The following is a 21,103-nucleotide window of genomic DNA, read 5'->3' as shown; positions in this document are numbered from 1 at the left end:
TCAAGGATAGATACGGGAGATCAAATACAATAGACCCTTTCTTGTAGTGAGCCGTTGATCATCAACTCGCTGAGTACCATAGCCCTTCCTATGTGCAGAAAATGTAGAACAAACGGAAATGAGTGTGTCCTCATATTAACATGTCACTTGGTGTTACCGTCGTATAAAAGAAACCCTAAACAAACATGTAAATAAGCAATCTAGCTAGCACAAGAGAAATAAATTATTAAACAAAAAAGAAAAAAAAAGGAGAATACAGCAAGGTACCTGTTTAGGCAATAGCATATCATGGAACAAGATAAGAATGTGAAGCCGTACAAAGGACACGTCTCTATAATTTCCGTATGCAAAAAGATTCGGTTAATTTTTGTGCATGCAACTTTCATGATCTAATTAAGCTACAGTGTGCTGCATTTGGATGGGATGGCTTAAATATCTATTGGAACATTCTTGTTTTTCCTTCACCATCGAATTATTAAAGCCAACAATGCCAATCCACTAGTCTCCCATATCCCTATATAAACCCCTCCATCCTTCCCCAAATACTCACAACATCAAACCTCAATCCTCTCAACTATTCGCATTGCTCTCCTTACCCTTTTCCCAACTTCCCAATCTTTTTGACACACTTTCACTTCAATTCTCATTTGCTCTCCTAAACCCTAATCTTCTTACATTTTTGAAGAGTACTGCTAGCAACATTTCAATCAGCGATGGATGCGGTGACAAATATGGCATCAGAGAGACCAGTGGTGATCTTCAGCAAGAGCTCGTGCTGCATGTCGCACACGATCAAAACCCTGCTTTGTGACTTTGGGGTGAACCCAGCAGTGTATGAGCTTGATCAGATGCAAAGAGGGAGAGAGATAGAGCAAGCTCTCTCTAGGCTTGGATGCAACCCTACTGTGCCCGCTGTGTTCATTGGTGGTGAACTTGTTGGTGGAGCCAATGAGGTCATGAGTCTTCATCTTAGGCGCTCCTTAATCCCCATGCTTAAGCGTGTCGGAGCATTATGGGTTTGATTAATTCAAACTATGGCTAATTAACTTGCATAACAGGAGCTATTAAGATTCCTAGTTATGCATGCTTGAGATATTAACTAAACAAGTATCCGAGTCGGAATAAATATAGAGCCTATATATATATAATATCATATAATAAAGTTGTTAACTTATTATGTACTCTAGCTTTTTTGTAAGATGCTATGTTTCTGGTTCTGGTTAATTATTATGGTAATAAAATCTTACTTTTACTAATCATGGTGCCTACTTATACAATGTAATTTCAATGTTCATGTAAGATCGAGCTTAAGTTGTGATTTAAGTTAAGTAGGATTAAGGACAATCAAAATCAACGGTTAACACTAGCAGAATTTGTTATAATAATGCAAGCATATGGATATTTAGCCTCGTTATAATCCCCTCTGCAAATGCAATAATCTAGAACCAGATCACAACAACAATAATTCCCTTTCATTGTAACAACAACAACAATAATTATAAATGGATAAAAAGAATATTTAGACTAATTAATATCATTCATCAAACTTCCTATGAACTCACATTCACGTGAAATATCTATCTCTGCAAGGTAGTTTTACATGTGTGAGAGGTGATTAGTAATGGGTCGTTTGATAATAATTAGTTTTTGGTTTTTGGTTTTCACTTTTAGGAAAACTGAAATCTTGTTTATTAGCTATTTTTAGGTTTTAGTTAAAAATAAATAAGAACTGAAAACCAAAAACTAAAAGCTCAAGACCAATTTTGAAAACTCAAGAAAATAGTTTTCAGTTTTCATTTTTCTAAAAATTGAAAACTGAAAACGAAATGATTATAAACGCCCCTATAAATTGGATATATATACGTGATGCATGAAATGTTTCATATGTGAAGATAAGTTTGTAGGGAGGTGATAGAGATTTTTACCACTTGCAAAAGTAGGGATAAAAACATTTAAAAATACTTGCAAGAGTACAAGGTTGTCGTAGTATAGCGGCTCAAGCAATGTCATTTTTCACAGGGATTGAATGAATAATTTATGTAAATACCAAATCTTAATTAATTATTTAAAAAACAAAGATTGGAAAAAGTTGATTTTATGACCTAGAATATTAAAAACGAATTTTAAATTAAAAACAAATAAATAACTTGACAAAGTAAAGAAAACAAAAGAAAATAGTTTTGAAAACCGAATTGTAAAAGCCTAGGGTTTCGCCGTCCCCTTAACAATTCTATGTAGGTTTATCAATTACTTATATATTACCCATGCAACTTTGAAGGTTAGGTTTTCCTAACGCATATTCTACTCGTGGTATTCAAGTTAGAACGTATATCCAACATGCAATCTGTCAGTGGTATTCAGATCAAATATAAATATGTATGACTCATTACGCTTTATGAAAATCCTTTGAAAAACCATGCAACCCTTAAGATGTGGTATTCAGTGAAATTACAACTATCAATCACAAGAAGCAATACTCAATCCTCCGGTGGTATTCCGACCGATTTTCATCCGATTACTTATCTAAAAATCCTAATGGTAGCTAAGCATTAAGATATAGAGACAGTTTAAAGCACATTGATTAATAATTCAAAGCATGCATGCATAATATCATAAGCAATTAAATAAAAACTACATATCTAACTAAGGCTCAAGGCATCGCCCTAGCAAACGAAAATTAGCTACTAGCAACCATAAAACAAAAGGAATTTATTGAAATAGAAAAAAAGATAGAAAACACATTCAAAATACAAAGCGTCAAAGCCTAGCTAAATTTTCCACGTACGTTCCCCCCAATGTTGCCTAGAGAACCCTAATGGCTAACAAGCCTTATTTATACTACTAGAAAATAAAACCTGCCTTGAAAAGGTCTTAGAATAAAACTAGGAAACATAATTAAATGATAAAACAGAAAATAAAAGGTTTTATATTTGAACTAGAATTCAAAGTTCTCAGAAAATCACACTTTTGACTGACCAAATCAACTTCAATTTGATCCCAAAAGGTCTCTTTTTAAAGCTGAAGACGTCCCCTACAAATCCTCAAAAGGAATCTTTCTCAAATTACGCCATCTTGACCTCCAAAATACCCAAAACGTCCAAAAACATCAATTTGTGAAAGTTATGCGCTGGGCCTTAATTTCATCGTCACGGTCAAATGGCTTGGTAAAAAATCTGGAATTTTGATACAATCATCTTGAAAGGCACACGAACATCCTCCAATTGGAATCACTCCAAAATTAATATGTTTGAATAATTTTTGCTCCAAAGGAAGTCGAATGTCCTACATTGAAAATATATAACAAAGTATCAAAATTCTACCAAAATAACTAATAAATTAATACTAAGATTAGAGTAAAATATATGATATAATATGAACTCATCAGGAGGCAATTACAGCTGATTTCTCGGCTCATTTGAATTGGGAATTGAGTTCTCTTCCTACTCTTTTGGGGGATATAGTTTCTATTTTTTTTTTTTTTTTTTTTTTGAACGGGGAAGATCATTGGATAGTTTGGGTTCCTCTAACCCTCAGCCCTCATGCTATATTTCTTATTATTATTTTAACACGACGACATATTTTATACACTAGAGATGAAGTTTGTACTCTAACACACACAATGCATTACTCATAATATCACTAGTGGCATTTAAAACTTACCGTTATAAGTAGAGTATAATATTACTAGATGGTAGCGCTAAGTAATGATTATGTTATCTAAAGAAAAAAAAAACAACCCGTGAAATGGGGCTAACAGAAGCTAATGAATAATTGTCACTGTCTTAGGTATTTATTAGATACGGCAAAGAAAATATGTGTTTGGTTTTGGAGCAATTCCAAAGTTTGATACACTTGATCTCCACATGCAAACCAAGGCATTTCACTCTTTTGTTTGAGGTAGACTAGTGGAGTGTGTATTGGATGTTTAGGTCCCCACGTTTTGTCGGTCTGGTTTTAAGCAGAATTGGTGGCGGATAGCTCGTCTTTTATATATATATATATATATATATATATATAGTATTGGAAGTTTAGGTCCCACGTTTTGTCGCTCTGGTTTTAAGCAGAATTGGTGGCGGATAGCTCGTCTTATATATATAGGGTTCAGGGGAAATTTTGGAAAGTAATTTGGTTTTTAGCTCATAAAATGACAGATTATTGATATTCATTGTGCTGATGTCTACTGCTTCGTCTTTTTTAAAATTCGTTTATTAATGTCAAAGAAAAATAAATGAATAAAAGATCTTCATAGGACTTCATCACCATGCTTCAAGATGGGGTCACTGATTTGTGATTGGGGTCACTAATTTCTGCTTCTAATTTCTTATTTTTTTCCTTTTCGATTATTGATATTTAATTGTAGACCTCATTGACAAAGATGGAGATGGAGGTTACGAATCAATGGAGTTTTACTCTTTTCTTGTTTGCAGGTTTATAGAGTTTCTTTCGTTTAATTTTATTTTAATTTCCTTTTAGATTTTATTTTATTTTTTCTGTTTTGTTTAGAATCCATATAAGCATTCGCGTCATTTAATGAATGAATAAGAGAGTGTGTGAGAGGTAAAATTGATGTGTGGACAACACTATTCTATATAAATGTATGTGTAGTTTAATATATAGAATAATTTTATATGCATTATCCAAAAAAGAGAAATTTCTGAACATGTCGAGAACACGATCTAAAACACCCAATGTTAGAATATAAATGGCTGGATTTTTTTTTCCAAGTATCTAACTACTTATATTATGACACTTTGTGTATTGAGCTGTGTTCCTGATACACTAAAAAATCTCTCTCCATAAAGTTTGCATACAATTTCCCTAATATCAATGTTTTGACCCATAATTAGGTTGTATATAAAAGATCTCAACTCTGTATTACAAGAGTGAGAAGTTAAATGATGTGTTTTCTTTATATAGTACCTTGCCATGGTAGTATGAACTAAAGCATGCCTAATATGGCAATAGTAGATAGGATTGCAATGATTGTAGATAGTTTAGTGTCTTTTTTTAGTGTTTGAAACCATAAAACTACAGATCATAAGCTAGTAAGTCACTACCGACAGAGATATAGCTCTCGCTTCATCACTTTGTAAACACAAATTGGGGTAAAACCCTAGCCCCCGGCCCTAGCCTTTGGCTTGGGTGCCGGTGGCAACCCTCTTCTTTCTCTCTTCTCCTTCTTCTTTCCTTTTCTCCTTCCCTCCTGCTTGTATTTCAGTTTTCCTTTCAATTTTGTTTCAAATTTTTGAGCTTGGTCTCCTCCTTTCCTTGAGCTTGTCTCAGTTTCGGGCTTCATGCACTTTCTTTGGCGATCATCACTCTTTCTCCATCCTCCCTCTTTTCCGGGAGTCCCTTTGCAAACCCAGAACTTCATCTCCCCCCACCTTTCCTTTCTACCTCACCTCTTCATAATCTACCCGCACCCCATCTTGGGCGCTGCGCCAAATCGAAAATGGATGCCATATCCCTCTCCCTTGCTCACTTTTCTTCCCCCTAACTAGCATGGTGGAATCCCCTCGAGGCCAAGTGTTCTGTGGTTTTGGCCAAAGTAAGGGTATTTTACATACCCCTCAGCCTCACCTTCCATCCATGCTACTATGTTTGAATGTATTTGAAGGGATTTGTCATGGTGTTTCGGATCTAGTGACTATTTCTCGGTTTGGCGTCTTTAGTTGCAGGTTTGTAGGTTTTCTGTTATGATGTCTTGGTTGAATTGACCACTCGATTGCTTTCTCTAGTATTGCTGCTTTGGTGGCTACTGGCAAGACATTCGTGATACCGACGGCAGCGGCGGCCTGTGTTTGGAAATTAGGGATTAGGGTTTTAATTTTCGTTAGTTTGCTTATTAGGCTAGGCTTTATGTATTTGATTACCCCTAGTTTGCTTTGGGTTATTTTTGCTTTTTGTTTGGATTTAGCCTGTAACCTTTTCTACTTAGACCATCTCCAATGGTTGGGCTAAAAGCCAAATATTTTAGCCCGGAAAATTTAGTTTTTAACCCAGAAACAACTTTTCTGCTCTAACCATTCTAGCCTAAAATTTTAGCCTGGGATTATTAAAGAATGAACTTAGGCTATTTTTTTTGTTAAATTAATTTTTTTTTTTAAAAAAAATGTAGACTATCGTAAATTAATTTTGTGAACATTTTAATCTAAAAAAATTTAAAATCCGATAAATATTGGGTGGAGTCCACTCTGATTTCTGGGCTAAATTTTGGGGGGTAATTTGGCTTTTAGCCCACCATTGGAGTTGATCTTAATGAATGTTTCTTTTTGACCAAAAAAAAAAAAAATTCACACAAACTAAATTTTATAGTGTTTTTTTTTTTAAGTCTCACCAAAAAGTGATTTAACATTCTCTAATTAAAAAAAAATAAGAAATAAAATTTCTCTCTCCAAATCGACGTTCCTCTTTTTCTCCCTCTCTCCTTCCCATTTTAAAACAAAAATAAAATTTTTTTTAACACACAAAGTGTGGGACATATGCTAGTATTTAATATATAGACATAAAACTGACACAATCATAGAGTAGGCAAATCAACTCATTAGGTTGTTAATGGGTACCATTAAGACCCGTATAATTTAATATCACCAAGATATAGAGACGAGATTAGTAGTGGTTATGATAGTGTAAGGTAAAATCAAATTAAATGGTTTTTAATTAATGATACCCGTTAACAACCTAATGAGATGATTTGCCACTTTTACTCGTGCATACTTGAACTTAACTAATTTGATCATAATAGTGTATTCACTCAGAACAACACTTGGCTACTCAATGAGTCGGAGTTTTTACTCAAAACTGTTCTTTGCCGATTTATAGAACTTCGTGTTTATGATCAAAGCCATTCATATTGTAAGTCACTCTATTAAGATCGCCTTTGCAAAAAATCAATTGAAACTAAGGTCGTTTAGTCATCAAATAATATAAAAACATATAAATGGAATTGATAAAAGTATTACGGATCGTCTATGTATTTGCTACAATAGATCGACCAGACGATCTTAGTTTTAATTCATTTCTTGTCGAGATAATCTTTATAAAGTGATTCATAACGTAATAGTTCTGATCATAAGCAAAGACTTTTGTGATTCGAACACCAAGAGTTTTAAGTAGAAATTCCTACTCGTCTTTGAATAGCCAAACATTATTCATTCTCTTATTTATCATCACCAAAACTAACTAACAAAATAATAAAAAAGAAAAAAAAGAAAAAAAAAAGATTAATTACTAAATCGCATTTTTAACATGAGCCAACCTTTTTATAATCGAGAATTTCTTCGAAAAAGAAAAAAAAAAAATACTCGAGAATATCAAAACCAGACAACTCTCTACGAATCGAAACGTGGACGTAAACAGAGATTTGATCTTTTGAGCTGAAATTTGCAAGTCCCAAGACAACCCCAGGGACCCACTGCCGCATACAATAAATGTCTCTCTCGAATATTTAACCGCGCTCTCTCAACTCTTACTCTCCCACCCAACGGTCATCCACACTTCACACAAACAGAAACAAAAAAAATGTAATTAATTTCCTAATTTTTATGGACATCCACAAATATATATATATATATATTTTTAAAATAACCATCCTATTTATTGTTAAAGTTAGCAAAATACCTAATTAAATTAAAAAAATAATTCTTAACATTTTAAAAATAAGATAAAAAATAAATGGAAAAGTGTTGTTGCAGCCACCACCCAGCTCTCTCTCCCGGAGTCAGTCTTTCCATTTCTCTCGTCATTCATCCGCTATGGGTTTTTCCATTTTCCCCATGATGTTCAAATAAGAAGTTGTGTCAAATTTTTATTATTTTTAAGTACGAATAATTTATAAATTTATTATAAGTATTTAGAGAAATATGCAAATTGAATTATAGGTGTTTGAAAAATAAGATGTTCAAAGATAAAAACAAATGTGCGAAGAATAAATTTTTATTTTAATTTTATTTTCTACAGTGACAATGTTGAAAATACTTGCAAGGATTTTCATCTTTAAGTAAAAAAACAAAAGAAAATTCCTGTGATGCGCTACAGGACAACCTGCGCCAAGATGCTAACGTACGCACCTTTACCTCTGGTCTGTATAGTTACAGTACCAGGCCCTGCCTCCAGCTCACTCACTCAGTTAAACTCACCCGCTCGTGATTCGGGATTTTCTCTCCCCCATTTTCCTTAACTTTCTCGGCAACCAAACAGAAGGTAAGCGACTACTTGCTCACAGCAACGCTAAAGTAAAATTCTAATTATTTTGTTTCATTGAGAACTTCATTTGTTTACTCGAGGATTAATGTAGCTTCCCCTTTGAAATTTAGGATTTTGTTCGATTTTTTGGCGAGTCCGATGATGATTTTTTTTGGCTTGTTTAGGAAAGGAAGAGGTTTGTTCCTGCTGCGGAGGTTGCTGTTTCGCGAAGATGTTCGGTTTTACTCGCAGGCGCATGAAGCTTGGACGGTGAGAGCTTTTGTTCTTATTCTCCTTTTGCTTTATTTCTACTTTGAACTAACTTTTTTCTTCTTTTTGTTTTCCCCTTTTTTGTAAAAATTTGAAATTTGAAATTTTTAATTTTTAGTTTTGACCTTTTAATCATTGAGGCAGTCAGTAAATAATGTGTAGTTTTTGACATTTGAAATTGTGGTGTTAATTATGTTTAAAGATTCAGATTTTGATATAAATTTGGTATTTACTGTGTTCAGGTTGAAAGTCCAGCGTTCGGATTCTGCTCAGGGAACCAGAAGCCCCATAAGAAACCCGAAACGAAATAACAGCTCCAATGTAAGGCTTTTTTTTAGCTTTGTATTGCGTGTAGGTTGTTTTCGGTGTAATGAATCCTTAGTACAATAAAGGTTGTTTACATTTTTCAGAATGAATCTGATGTGCCGGCAAGTAGTAATTCTGATGAGCTCGATGGTCAGTGTCCATCTGCTGTGCCCGAGATTAGTAATTCCGCGACTGGGAGCTCTGAGAATTGGATGGTGTTGTCGATTTCTGGGGACAAGCCTACACCCCGCTTCAATGTACAGTGTTATTAATACTTTTTCTTGTGATTGTTTCATATGGTACATTGATTTGGTTCATGCTTGTTGATGGTGTTGCCAAAAGCAAAAGATTTATATATTTTTTTAATTTTCCTGAACAGCATGCGGCTGCTGTAATTGGGAACAAAATGATAGTTGTTGGTGGTGAATCTGGGAATGAATTGCTAAATGATGTACAGGTAGGATAATGTGTGTTTATTGCGTAAATTTACATTTCAAGGGGTATGAACAGGAAATTTGGTTGAAGTTTGGAGTAGGAATCTTTGGGATTTGTTTGATAATTAATTTGATAGTGGTGTTTGCAAATGTCAGGTGCTTAACTTTGATAGTTTGACGTGGACCACAGCTTCGTCAAAGCTTTACTTGTCACCGAGCAGTCTGCCATTAAAGATCCCTGCATGCAAGGGCCACAAACTGGTACAATCGTATATACGTACCAAACCTTGTTGTCTTGTTTGTTTGCATTTCCTTTGTTATCATGAACCAGTGTATAGTTCCTTCCTATGCAATACAAAAATTTGAATATACTCGCGAAACACATTGGATATCAAAAACCATTTCCTAGGACCTAGTTTCCAAGCAACATTGAGAAAAAAATACCATGGGAAGGTTGATTGTTTCTGTAGATGTGGACTATAAGAAGGTTAGCATATCATAAATTGGAATCAACAATAATGTCTTGCTTGATATTTTGAATTTTTCTCCGTCATTTCTCCTGTTAGGTGTCTTGGGGGAAAAAGGCACTCCTCATTGGAGGAAAAACTGAACCGTGGAGCGACAAAATTTCAGGTTAAAGTTTGTCTTTGAAGCTTCATGAAAACATCACTTTTTTGCTTGTGCTTGTATGAAATTGTCCAATGTTTCATTCATTTGTGCAGTTTGGGCATTTGATACAGAGACAGAATGCTGGTCTCATATGGAAGCAAAGGGCAATATACCGGTACATTATCTCTTTCTTCAATGCACAAACATTTCTTCAGCTTTAGTATAATTTTTTCTTGGCCTTACACTTGAAAAGTTATAACACGACTGCTTGAGCCTTTTTCATCGTTTTTTATCTTCAGCATAATTTTAAATACTACATATTTAAAATTATATTGAACTAGTAGGTGTAACTAATTACTGCATTGTTAAAATTATATACCCTTTAGTACCGTATCTCTAAGTTATTGTCTTGCTGAGGAATTGTGAATTACTCAACTAATGATAGTTAAATGGAGTGATAATTTAACCCACCCACATATCTCACGCATGGCAGGTTGCTCGCACTGGTCACACTGTAGTCAGGGCAAGCTCTACATTAATCCTATTTGGAGGTGAAGATGCTAAAAGGAGGAAATTGAACGATTTGCATATGTTTGATCTGAAGTCGTTGACATGGTTACCCCTTCATTGCACGTGAGTGGGTTTTTCTTAAGTTGTGTGAAATTCAATGATATTGTTCTTTGATCGAACTATCTGTAACAAATATTACGTTGCACATGGTTGCTACTGAACCCTTCTCCTTTCTTATTTTGGTAGACACAGATTTTGTCTCAACTTTGATATATATTGATATATGTGCAGCGGTACAGGACCATCTGCAAGGTCCAACCACGTAGCAGCTCTTTATGATGATAAAACTCTTTTAATATTTGGAGGCACATCAAAATCCAAGACTTTGAATGATTTGTATTCAATGGACTTTGAAACTGTGAGTGAATTCTCTCCCATGCTTGTATCTTATAAACTGCCTGATTATGTAGCCAATATTTCATCTCTTCATGGATGAGAGTTTACCTATGACATGCTGATCGGCTTTTCTCTCAGATGGAATGGTCAAGAATAAAGAAACGAGGTTTCCATCCATCTCCTAGAGCTGGTTGCTGTGGGGTCCTATGTGGAACCAAATGGTATATCGTTGGGGGTGGAAGCAGGAAAAAACGTATGCCTCATAATTGAATGAGATGCTTGAAGTTTTCTCTCTGTTTATGTACTGACATATTATATGCATGAGTTTCATTATTCTTTAACTCAGCGATTGAAACATTGAAAAAGGATGCAACATCTTATATTGACTTATCCTAATCGTTCCAGGACATGCTGAGACTCTGATCTTTGATATCTGGAAACTTGAGTGGTCAGTGGCCATTACATCGCCTCCTTCTTCAATCACCGCGAATAAGGTGTGCAGCAGTGATTTTTACCTGTAGCATAATTTTCATTGGTGTTGATTTCTTCTTTTCCTCTAAAATAATGTAGCACGGAAATAATTTTTTGGCTGGTACTTTAAGCACTGTTCTTATGTTATATTCTCAGGGTTTCAGCCTAGGGCTCGTGCAACACAAAGAAAAGGATTTTCTTGTTTCTTTTGGGGGATGCAGAAAGGAACCAACGAATCAGGTTATTGGAAACTCGTCTTTCTGTTTTTAGACTTTAGTTGATTTCTCATAAAACTTTAGCTCATTACCTAAACTTTTTTTGTTACAGGTTGAAGTACTGACCATGGAAAAGAATGAATCATCCATAAGTCGTCGATCTTTACCCACCAAAGGCCCTGGAACTTTGCTGCCTGAGAAACGCGCATCATCCACAGGCTTGGCTTCTCAACTAAGTAATGGTTCTTCCCAACGCTCAGTTAATTCGGTTACCAGACAAAATCTTGCATCTGCAATTGAACAACATGGTTCTGGAAGAAAATCTTTGTCGGAGTCCTTGCTTGTTGATCCGAATACTGTTTCTGGTAACGTTTCACTCAGGAAACAATTCCACAATGAAGAAGAATTCAACACGACTGTTAAGGTGGCAAAAAGTACGGAAGATGAAAGTTCTTTCTCGCAGGTAAGCTGCAGAAGCTTTTCTTAGTTAATGATCACTACCTGACTTATGTTATCATCTTTATCTCGCTTTGAATTCTCGAATGGAACTTGCATGATTTAGGAAAAAAAAAAAAAAAACTTTTTGAGTTCAGTTGTACAAACAAGAGCAAGAAAAATCTATTTCCCTATGCGCAGTCATTCTTTGTTAAACATACACTATTTTTTATGATCTAATGACTTACTGTTACATTAATTTCAGCCAATAGAAAAGAAAACCAGTCAATCTGATTCAGGAGTCCAGACTAACATATATGGAGGCAGACTCTTTTCGGAGGAGATACTATCTGGATATGATTTTGAAAATTCAAATCCTCACCATCATGGAACTGGAAACCTTTCAATGGATAACAACGATGCCGTGTTCCCAGAAAATGATAGTAAACTAGGAGCCTTATCAACTGCTTCAAGTATGTACCACTACTATGAATCAAAGATGGCCGCACTAATAAGAAAGAATGGAATTTTAGAAGGAAAGTTAGCTACTGTGATGGCCAGCCAGGAAGCTGCTGAGAAAAATTTATCCTCGGCCCTCAAGAGCAGACAGGAGATGGAGAGAAAATTGTCAGACAGTGCGAAGGAGATGGAATTTCTGAAGGAAAAGGTTGCGGGTGTAGAGATAGCGCAAGAAGAGGCTAACAACCTCTCAAATATTGTTCATTCTGACAATGTCAGGCTTGAGCATGATGTGGCTTTCCTCAAGGCGGTTTTGGATGATACCCAGAAGGTACTGTGAAACTCCGTACTTTAATGTTCTTGTTTAGAAACCAAGTTATCTGTTGTTACGTTAAGTGATTTATGCCTGAAAGCCAAATCGGGTGATCAACAGGAGCTCCATTCAACCAGAGGAGTCCTTGCAGGAGAACGAGCAAGGGCATTCCAACTACAGGTATGCATTTTTCGGAGACTAGTGCGTTACAGAAACTCTTATAACATCTTTTATCATAGCTGTTCTTTGAATTATCTTGCCTCTAAACTTTACAAAAATCTATGCATCAAAGGTTTAGTTCTTTATTTTGTTAGCCACCATCGACATCCTCTTCATGTCGCTATGCAGGTTGAAGTTTTCCACCTGAAACAGAGATTGCAATCTATGGAGAACCGAGCACCGACACCTCGGAAACCTTTCTAGTTTGAAGAAAACAAAGAATGGACTTAAACATCTTGCCAACGGAGAGCGGGGAGCTGTTAAACAAATCCCAACTGCCCTCCAATGGCACCGAACCCAAAACCATATACCGCAACGCTTTTGCTTGGTTATGAGACCAGTTGCACACCTTGAGGAGCTCGCTGTTGAGAGTCCTACTTGTTCTACCACGTACAGAAGTGAGCCCATCTGTCACCGTAACGTGTAGTTTTCGTTTTTGGTCTGAACCTTAAAATGTATGGCGATAACTCAATATGTAACATATGTGGGCTCTTCCACGTTCACGTGAAGAAAACGTTGATTCTGATGTCTCATGACTACTGAAGCTAGTTTCTGTTCTTTGACAAAATCAACTTGACAGATGACACAATTATGCAAAGACGAAAAATAACACCGGAACAACGATAAGAAAGCCGTTACAGGTAAATTTGTCCATACAGACGACACTGAACTAGGGCGGCTGTATGCACAAAGGTTCGAAAGAACATCTAAATCCAGTTATTGCAATGGGGCGAGATTACGAACACTTCATACAACTTGTATTGAAACATGAGAAAGATCCCAATGAAATACACTACGTGACACAACGAAGAATTGGAGATTACAGGGTTACCACCATTAGGAGGATTGCCTTGGTCGCAAAGATTTAACTACGCAGCAACTGGTAAATATTCTCTCCTGCTCCCAATCTATTCTGCGAGACCTTACGCCTTCCATATCAATACAAACACTCCGTTGGTGGCCTGTTGTGACACGGAAAATCCCCCACTCTACTTCCAACGATGGCATTCTTTGCAACTAGAGTCTCGTCACGGAAGCTTTACAAATACTCATGGTTAGCATAATTTAAAGAAGCTCGGTCTCTTCTTGGTCTCCATCAGCATCATCAACCTCATTTTCTTCATCATCTTCTTCAGGTGCATCTGGATCCACCCCCTACAGAAAGGACAACTTTTAGACTACATCTTCCTGAATTGCCTCATCATTGTTAAGCAAATCATTATACTAAACAATGTAAACCAAACACCCAACACTCATTTAAGCTGTATAAACAGGACGACAGACCTTCATCTGTTTCTCTAAGCGCTCCAAACCTTTTTTCGCAGCTTCATTCTGTTGGTTTATCCTGCAATCCATGTCAGAAGAAAAAATTACGCACCTTATAGTCATATGATCATAGAGCATTGCACAACAGATCAAAAGTGTGTTATAATCCCATGCCATCAATGGTTGGAATTTAATTTCTTAAATGACCTTAATTATTTTAGGACGACTACCTTAAATTGCTATTAATGGGATCCCTAAAATTTCCACACCATACACAAACACACCCAAGCAAATAATCAATGAGAATGCGCGTTTTTAAGTCCTAACAGTGAGAAAGTGATTCTTGATATCCAAAAATAACACTTAACCTCAACGCAGCTTGATAATGCGACAATGACTCTTGGAGCATATTTGTTGCAGCAAATACTTGAGCAAGTTTTACATGCAGCGAGTCATCTGCCCAGTCCTTCAGATATCGCTCTAGCAGTGACACAGCATCCCCATTGCGGCCTTCATTAACATGGAGCTCAGCTAGAGCTAATGCAGCTCCAAGGTAACCAGGTTCCAGCCTAAGGGCTGACTCATAGAACTTTTTTGCCTGTTTCAAGATTAGGTTGAATTCATAAGTATGTCAACTTGACTTCTGAAATCATGCTGAAATAATCTGTTACGCCTTTACCTTCTCCCTACCACCAGGGTTACTCGCATGTACATCCCCTACTAATTTTAGAGCCTTCGCAGATTGAGGCATAGCCTTCATAGCCTCCCTGGAAGCATATAAAGCCTCTTTGATTTTAGAGAGAGCTAAATATGAATGAACCAATCCTGAAATCATAATTGAGCTCCCAATCATTAAGCTTCTGCAATTACTTCATATTTCTCTTTTTTGCAAAATGGTTGAATCGAACATGAATAAGTCAATGCGGACATAAGATGCATGTCATGCACATGAGTATTTTCCTTTACATGTCCCACCTTGATATGAACGAATATCAGGTCTCAACTCTTGAGCTGCCCTGAAGGAAACTACAGCTGCTTCTGCTCGCTTCATTGATAACAACAGGTTACCCTGAAAGCGTGGAACACTTCATATTTTCCTCATTGAGAACAGGGTAAGAAGAAAGATAAGGTGATATTTTTTAGCATAGATGCGGCAGCTTATTAAATACAAAGATCACATCGGTACCTTCATTATATAACCTGGTATGTGCCTCTCATCGATTCGTATACTCTGATGCAAAAAATAAGGAACCTATGAGATATAAAATAAATAATTAATTAATTAACAAACAGCAAACTTACTCAATTTTGACGAACAGACCTTCTCAACATAGGATAAAGATCCTCTCTCATCTTTCCTTTCCCAAAGAACAGATAAGGCCACAAATACTTCTGGCCTTGTAGAATCAGCAATCAGCAAATCATGCACTAATTTATTGAGCTTAGAAAAATCAGACTTTGTCTTTAGAAGCATTGCGTACTCATCCATATATGTTACAACATATGGATCAATTGATCGAGCCTGCAAAGAATAGAAGCATCAAGATGTGAGTTCATATTGCACATGACATGCAATCATTTAAGGGCATATGCGCAAGCATGCTCATGGGCATGTGCGTCTGTGTGTGTGTGTGTGTGAGAGAGAGAGAGAGAGTAGAAGCATCAACATGTGAATTCATATTTGCATGACATGCATTCATTTAAAGGCATGTGCACAAGCATGCTCATGGGCATGTGCGGGTCTCTGTGTGTGTGTGTGTGTGTGTGTGAGAGAGGGAGAGAGGTGAACACATGCATCACCATCATGACCAGAAATTACCTTTTCAAAATTCAATATAGCCTCATCGTTTTTCCCAATAATAGCTTCAACCTTCCCATGCAAGTTTTTACATGTACAAAAGCAGAAATCAAAACCTTGTTAGAAACATCATAGGACAACATTTAAGTCTGTTACTAGAAATTTAACCCAAGTAATCAGAATGAAAGCGCTCTTTGCATTCATTCAGTGTAAATTTGTGGTATTTCTTAATAAGGCCAAAAGACTCTATTTGGGAAAAATAAAAACAAATACTTGGTTAATTACAATTCTGTAAGTAACTTATGCCCGTAACACGCCAAAAATTAGCAGCAAGATTTTCATAGATAATTTTATGGAAGGATGAAACTGTAATCATCTTTTATCTTTGAGTAGTGAGGTGAGCATTTTGGTGGTTGGTATTAGTGCCATTCATTCTTTGTCAAATTATACCTAATAGAGAGCAACTGCAAAGATCTAGTAGGAATGAGAAACTTAAAAGAAGCAAACAAGCAACCTACATACTCGTGGTACATATAGATGAGATTTAGTGGTCAGAAACCTACTCCTCCCGTCATAAGCATAGTTTCATTCAGCAATCAGTGCACGCATATATTTGCTTATTATCAAGCAAAATCGGTAGACAACATTATACCATTATTATCATAGCAAAAAAAGCGCAATAACCTCGCAAACAATTAGTTCTAACCTTTGCAACTTCAAGTAACAGGTGTAAATTATTAGGAAAACGTTGTACAAGATCCGTAAAGAGTTCCAGACCACCTGCAATGCCAAAGTTAAATACATAGACTGTCAATGCAAGCAGAATTTTCAAACTAATAGCATAATGAAACTACATCTAGGATCGAGAATAGTTATGAAATAAAATCAATGAGAACACCCACAAATATCTATTTCTAACAACTTTCTACTTCCTTAGAGGGCATCATCCAATAGATTCTAGAAGTAATACAGCAAATCTATAGACCACCAAGATTTTAACTGTAATAATCCCCATCTTTATCCATGCAAAGTTCCCCTTTACTTCCTTGCCTGAAAGAAACTGGGCTTTTGCACAGAAATTTTATACAATCACTGAGTTGTTGACAGAACAATATGATGACCATCTATTAGTTGTAGAAATTTTACAAAACGAAGTGTGACCACATATAGGCCACGTACTAAATCAGTATATAGAAAAGACCTCTAATGCATGCAGTGTTGACGATGAAGCAAGCCTTATCATGACAGAATACTTTTTAAATATGTTCTCAAGTTTCCACAAACACACATAAAGACAAAAACCCAAAGGCCTCGTTGATAGAGACGATTGGCTTGGGTAGGACTATTCACTATACTGAACACATTTTAAAGGAAGAAATGGATGACATATTCCTTATTTTGTCCAAGTTGAAGGCTACTCATGAAGAAAAAATATTCCCACTAATCCCTACAAAAATGGTAGGATTAAAAGGGACAACAATTCTTCATGAGTAACCTTCAACCTGGACAAAATAAGGAATTTGTCATTCATTTCTTCTTATAAAATCCCTTTAATATAGTGAATAGTCCTATCCAAGCCAATCCTCTCTATCAAATGAGACCAAAGAGTACAGAAGAAAATATTCCCATTACCTCTATAATCATTTAAAGCAACGCAACACTGAGCCTCAACGTAGCGCTGCACAGAGAAAAACAAATGTAACAACTTTGTTGGAATAATTGGGCTTTCTTCCCTTCAATCCTCTTTCCATTATGTAGATCCTATCCCTAGAATTGCTCAGTTGTGAAAGAACAAAATCGTGCAAGCTAAATTGCAAAATGCACGTGTATTCTTTCTATTGCATGACAAATCAACTACATAGGCTGACTAACAAAAATCTTCATCACTAGGTGCTAAAGTAACTACTCTCTTCTTGACATATAAGTCTGTCCAAACAACCTTACAATATTTGTCACAATGAGTGCCACGGTTCAATGTGGATACGAAGCCATATACACATAGAGCATAAATATATAAATATAGACCAAATGATAGCTAATGATAAACGACCTCTGCTTTCCCCACTGTTACTTACATGCAGCCAACGACTTGAGTCAAAATGATCAAACGGAGCCCTTCCGCTTCTGTTTGGAGTCTGAAATTGAGAGTCAAGAAACTAAATTGAAGAAAGATTGGGATGGACATCTAATTATAAAGCTTCACTCCATAGGTAATCAGATAACAATAGCCACATGAGCCATGTCTCATATGGCCCCTCTAACTTTGTTTTTCTACAAACAGCATAAGACACAGAGAGCTTCACTATGAAAAAACTTTACAGGACAAACCTGAGGAATCAAGGAAATAATGTCTTTGGCAGGAACTCCTAATTCTGCTAAAGCAACAATAGCCTCCATGACATAAGGGCAATGCCTGTCAAAAGCGCAAAAAATGAAGCAGCCTGAATATAACAAGATTAAGTAAAGATTGCTAGCAGACCAGAAAGGATTAACACATTTAAAAACATTGCAACAGGAAAGGAATTCACAGAGAATAATCTCCACGAGAATAAAGACAAGTGGAGATGGATGCAATATGGCCCAATTAAACTGAAGGGGAGCAGAAGAAGGAAATCCAAAGGCTTTTATATCCATAGGAATGTCTTGGTCATCGACTTTTTCTAAAGTAATATATGGTGCAACCTTCTTTAATAATACAGGAGCTACCAGCAAAGGAAAGCATAGAACGAGGGATCTAAAGGGTCTGCAAAGAAAAACACCTATAATCTTGCAATTGATCACAGCCTTTGACCTTTGACCCCAACCTTCCCACCCTTTAATTACTTCAACTACAGTATCCAAGTCTTTAAAAATGAATGTCCACCAGAACATGATATTGCTGACTCCAGAGAAACAAAGAACTCCTAATTCTTGAGATTCAGAGTATTAGTGCAGCATAATGATCACAAAATTTTATTAACCAAAGAAGTATAAGACTCAACATATCTGCATACATAAAAATACAAACTGAAACATGAGAATCACAATTTGATTGACAAACCTTAGACATTCTTTGAAACAAGAAATGGCAGAACGATTCTGTCTAGAAAACCGATAAAGCTTTCCCATCAACAGATTCATTGGCAAGTTTCTGGATTTGCTTGGAATGTTGTCCATCTGTAAAGTTTAAAGGTGCATTAGACCCCAGTAAGAATATTCCAAAAGTGACACAAGAAATATAAGTGCATATTCATATTGATGAGAAACCCATGGGTAGATTTTCTTCTTGCAAAACCAGCTTGCAAAGAAAGGGTGCCCTGTGCCTATATAGTACATATTCCCAACGTACCCAGCCGAAGTGAAACTATGCTCACAACTTAACAATATATATAGGGCTACAGGAGAAATAGATAGAAAAAAAGATAAAAAAAAGAAAGATAAGGAAGCAAGTAAAACCAACAAAATTAACACAGACTTATCAGGATCTTTATAATCAGACGTTAATATTCAGCATAATGCTAGGGAGACCAAATTTTTTAAACCAAATGATGTGGTTGTTAATGATTGGATTATTACTTAAGCGTTGATTAACGTGCTTATTTGCTATTGGTGACACATCATTTGGTTTGCAAATTTGGTTTAAAATTTTGGTCTCCCCAGCATTACCCTAATATTAACGCAGATAATATGAAAATTTTCCCAGCCCATAAACATTAGAGCATGTATGTCTGTACCTCAGAAAGGGCTGTTCCATTCTCACCGAGCGCAAAGTAACTGGATGCGATTTTGAACTTCACCTATCATGTAGAATAGCACCAAACAAAAAAGAACCACTATTATGCTTTGGTATAAGCTGAAACAGAAATAAGTACTTGAAAAGTGAAAGGGGCCTACCTCATTCTCATTAATTCCTGAAATGTTAAACAAATTTGGAGAAGACGACCTAGTTGATGACAATGAGCTTCTAGTAGCTGGTGCATTTGTCTTGGAAATCATCTTGCAAAGCTGCAATGCTTGCTTGTACATATGCTGTCAACGAAAAAGAAAACAAATATAAAGAAGCATGCGAAAATCAATAAAATGACAGCATAATAATCGTACAGTAAAGAAATCTGAAGTAGGTAGATACGATTTTTAACACAAGAAAGTATCGAATGGGCATTTTCACCTAAGGGTAAGCTCACTCGGTAAAAAATTACACATTCCTTCCAATTTTGTTGCAACCACTAAGAGTGTTAAGTCCACTACATTTGTGCAAGATCACTACTTTGTACATTACAATACGAAATTACTGGAAAATGTGTGATTTTTCTTACAATTGCTCTGCGAAACTCTCTTTCGCGATACAACGAATCGCCAAGAAGCACCTGCAAGCAATAATTAACAATTTAATTAACAAGAAATTAAAAGAGAGAGAGAGAGAGAGAGAGAGAGAGAGAGTAAGTGAACTCATGGAGTTGAAGATTCTGACCAAGCTTTCAGCTTTAAGGTGCGGATTGATTTCGGCATTGGCGGCCGGTGACGAAACAAGAAAACAACCCTAATCCCACATATAAACATCATTTCAGTCGGCGGAATGTTATGAAACTGCAAACAAAATTTGAAATTGGAGGAGGGAGAAGAGAGATTACGAGCATCTGAGCTGAGTTGTAGAGACCGTGCTCCATGAGAGTGGCGATTTGATCCTTGGGGACCTCCATTTCTGGGAGTGAAAGTGAGTGAAATTTGAAAGATTTTGCTTCCGATGCTGAGATTTATGGACCAATTGGCGTCGGTCTCTGTGAACGAAGGCTGAAACCCGCTCTCTACAAGCACCGTGCCAAAATGTTACATACATGTGAACACTCTTCTGTAAGTGACTTGCCAATAGTATAACCCCAAATTTAGCCTTTATTTTTTACATTAAATACTACGCTAGGTTGCATTCGTTCCATGAGTGTTACTCTTGTCCATTTAGTGATTATCTTGATTGAGAAATATTTTTAATGATATCTTGTTTCTTCAAAATTCAAAATACTTTTCGAGAACCCAACAGTCAAATTCTTGAATCACAACAAATGGCTCAGTAGTAGGATCGCGGATTGCGGCTCCCTATTAAACAAAAAAATATGGAAAGTTCCAAGTTCAATGTTCCGAACTGATGAGTTTGCTTGACTACGACCATGGGTAAGATAAAATTCCTCATAGCCTCTTCAGGTCCAAAAATGACAGATAACACTTGCTACCAGTTGTCCTCCTT

General features: G+C 36.2%; 3 protein-coding genes across 3 annotated transcripts; 2 read left to right on the top strand and 1 right to left on the bottom strand.

Moving 5' to 3' along the window:
- Positions 1 to 562: 562 nt before the first annotated feature.
- LOC137732473 (monothiol glutaredoxin-S2-like) lies at positions 563 to 1,256 on the top strand. The gene has a single exon (XM_068471785.1). It carries the CDS (start codon positions 714 to 716, stop codon positions 1,020 to 1,022), a length of 309 nt encoding a protein of 102 aa, XP_068327886.1. The 5' UTR covers positions 563 to 713; the 3' UTR covers positions 1,023 to 1,256.
- A 6,814-nt stretch (positions 1,257 to 8,070) lies between these two features.
- LOC137730902 (acyl-CoA-binding domain-containing protein 6-like) lies at positions 8,071 to 13,380 on the top strand. The gene is made up of 17 exons (XM_068469900.1): positions 8,071 to 8,202; positions 8,370 to 8,454; positions 8,697 to 8,775; positions 8,865 to 9,017; positions 9,140 to 9,217; positions 9,351 to 9,455; positions 9,761 to 9,827; positions 9,917 to 9,978; positions 10,297 to 10,436; positions 10,605 to 10,731; positions 10,848 to 10,962; positions 11,115 to 11,203; positions 11,337 to 11,420; positions 11,508 to 11,858; positions 12,096 to 12,620; positions 12,723 to 12,782; positions 12,951 to 13,380. Exons 2-17 carry the CDS (start codon positions 8,417 to 8,419, stop codon positions 13,023 to 13,025), a joined length of 2,148 nt encoding a protein of 715 aa, XP_068326001.1. The 5' UTR covers positions 8,071 to 8,202; positions 8,370 to 8,416; the 3' UTR covers positions 13,026 to 13,380.
- A 63-nt stretch (positions 13,381 to 13,443) lies between these two features.
- Positions 13,444 to 20,701, bottom strand: LOC137730903 (anaphase-promoting complex subunit 7-like). Its single transcript, XM_068469901.1, has 18 exons — positions 20,496 to 20,701; positions 20,336 to 20,404; positions 20,181 to 20,231; positions 19,759 to 19,893; positions 19,599 to 19,661; positions 18,926 to 19,041; positions 18,214 to 18,298; positions 17,961 to 18,020; positions 17,518 to 17,563; positions 16,592 to 16,665; positions 15,907 to 15,957; positions 15,409 to 15,609; positions 15,274 to 15,318; positions 15,063 to 15,156; positions 14,767 to 14,912; positions 14,456 to 14,685; positions 14,106 to 14,166; positions 13,444 to 13,976 (listed from the first exon to the last, which is right to left on the bottom strand). Exons 1-18 carry the CDS (start codon positions 20,562 to 20,564, stop codon positions 13,887 to 13,889), a joined length of 1,686 nt encoding a protein of 561 aa, XP_068326002.1. The 5' UTR covers positions 20,565 to 20,701; the 3' UTR covers positions 13,444 to 13,886.
- Between the last annotated feature and the right edge of the window lie 402 nt (positions 20,702 to 21,103).

Source organism: Pyrus communis, chromosome 4, assembly GCF_963583255.1.
Source record: "Pyrus communis chromosome 4, drPyrComm1.1, whole genome shotgun sequence".
Taxonomy (NCBI): domain Eukaryota; kingdom Viridiplantae; phylum Streptophyta; class Magnoliopsida; order Rosales; family Rosaceae; genus Pyrus; species Pyrus communis.
The sequence above is the reverse complement of the archived record's forward strand: the minus strand, read 5'-3'. Positions and strand labels throughout refer to the sequence as shown.

Bases quoted from the DNA above. Each gene is read 5' to 3' on its own strand.
- LOC137732473 (XM_068471785.1), top strand. From the start codon at position 714: ATGGATGCGGTGACAAATATGGCATCAGAGAGACCAGTGGTGATCTTC.
- LOC137730902 (XM_068469900.1), top strand. From the start codon at position 8,417: ATGTTCGGTTTTACTCGCAGGCGCATGAAGCTTGGACG. The intron at 9,979-10,296 runs GTACATTATCTC...CACGCATGGCAG, and splicing joins AAGCAAAGGGCAATATACCG to GTTGCTCGCACTGGTCACAC. The intron at 12,621-12,722 runs GTACTGTGAAAC...GGTGATCAACAG, and splicing joins TTTTGGATGATACCCAGAAG to GAGCTCCATTCAACCAGAGG.
- LOC137730903 (XM_068469901.1), bottom strand. From the start codon at position 20,564: ATGGAGGTCCCCAAGGATCAAATCGCCACTCTCATGGAGCACGGTCTC. The intron at 19,894-20,180 runs GTAAGAAAAATC...TTTCGTTGACAG, and splicing joins GAGAGTTTCGCAGAGCAATT to CATATGTACAAGCAAGCATT. The intron at 15,610-15,906 runs GTAATTTCTGGT...TATTCTTTGCAG, and splicing joins CTATATTGAATTTTGAAAAG to GCTCGATCAATTGATCCATA.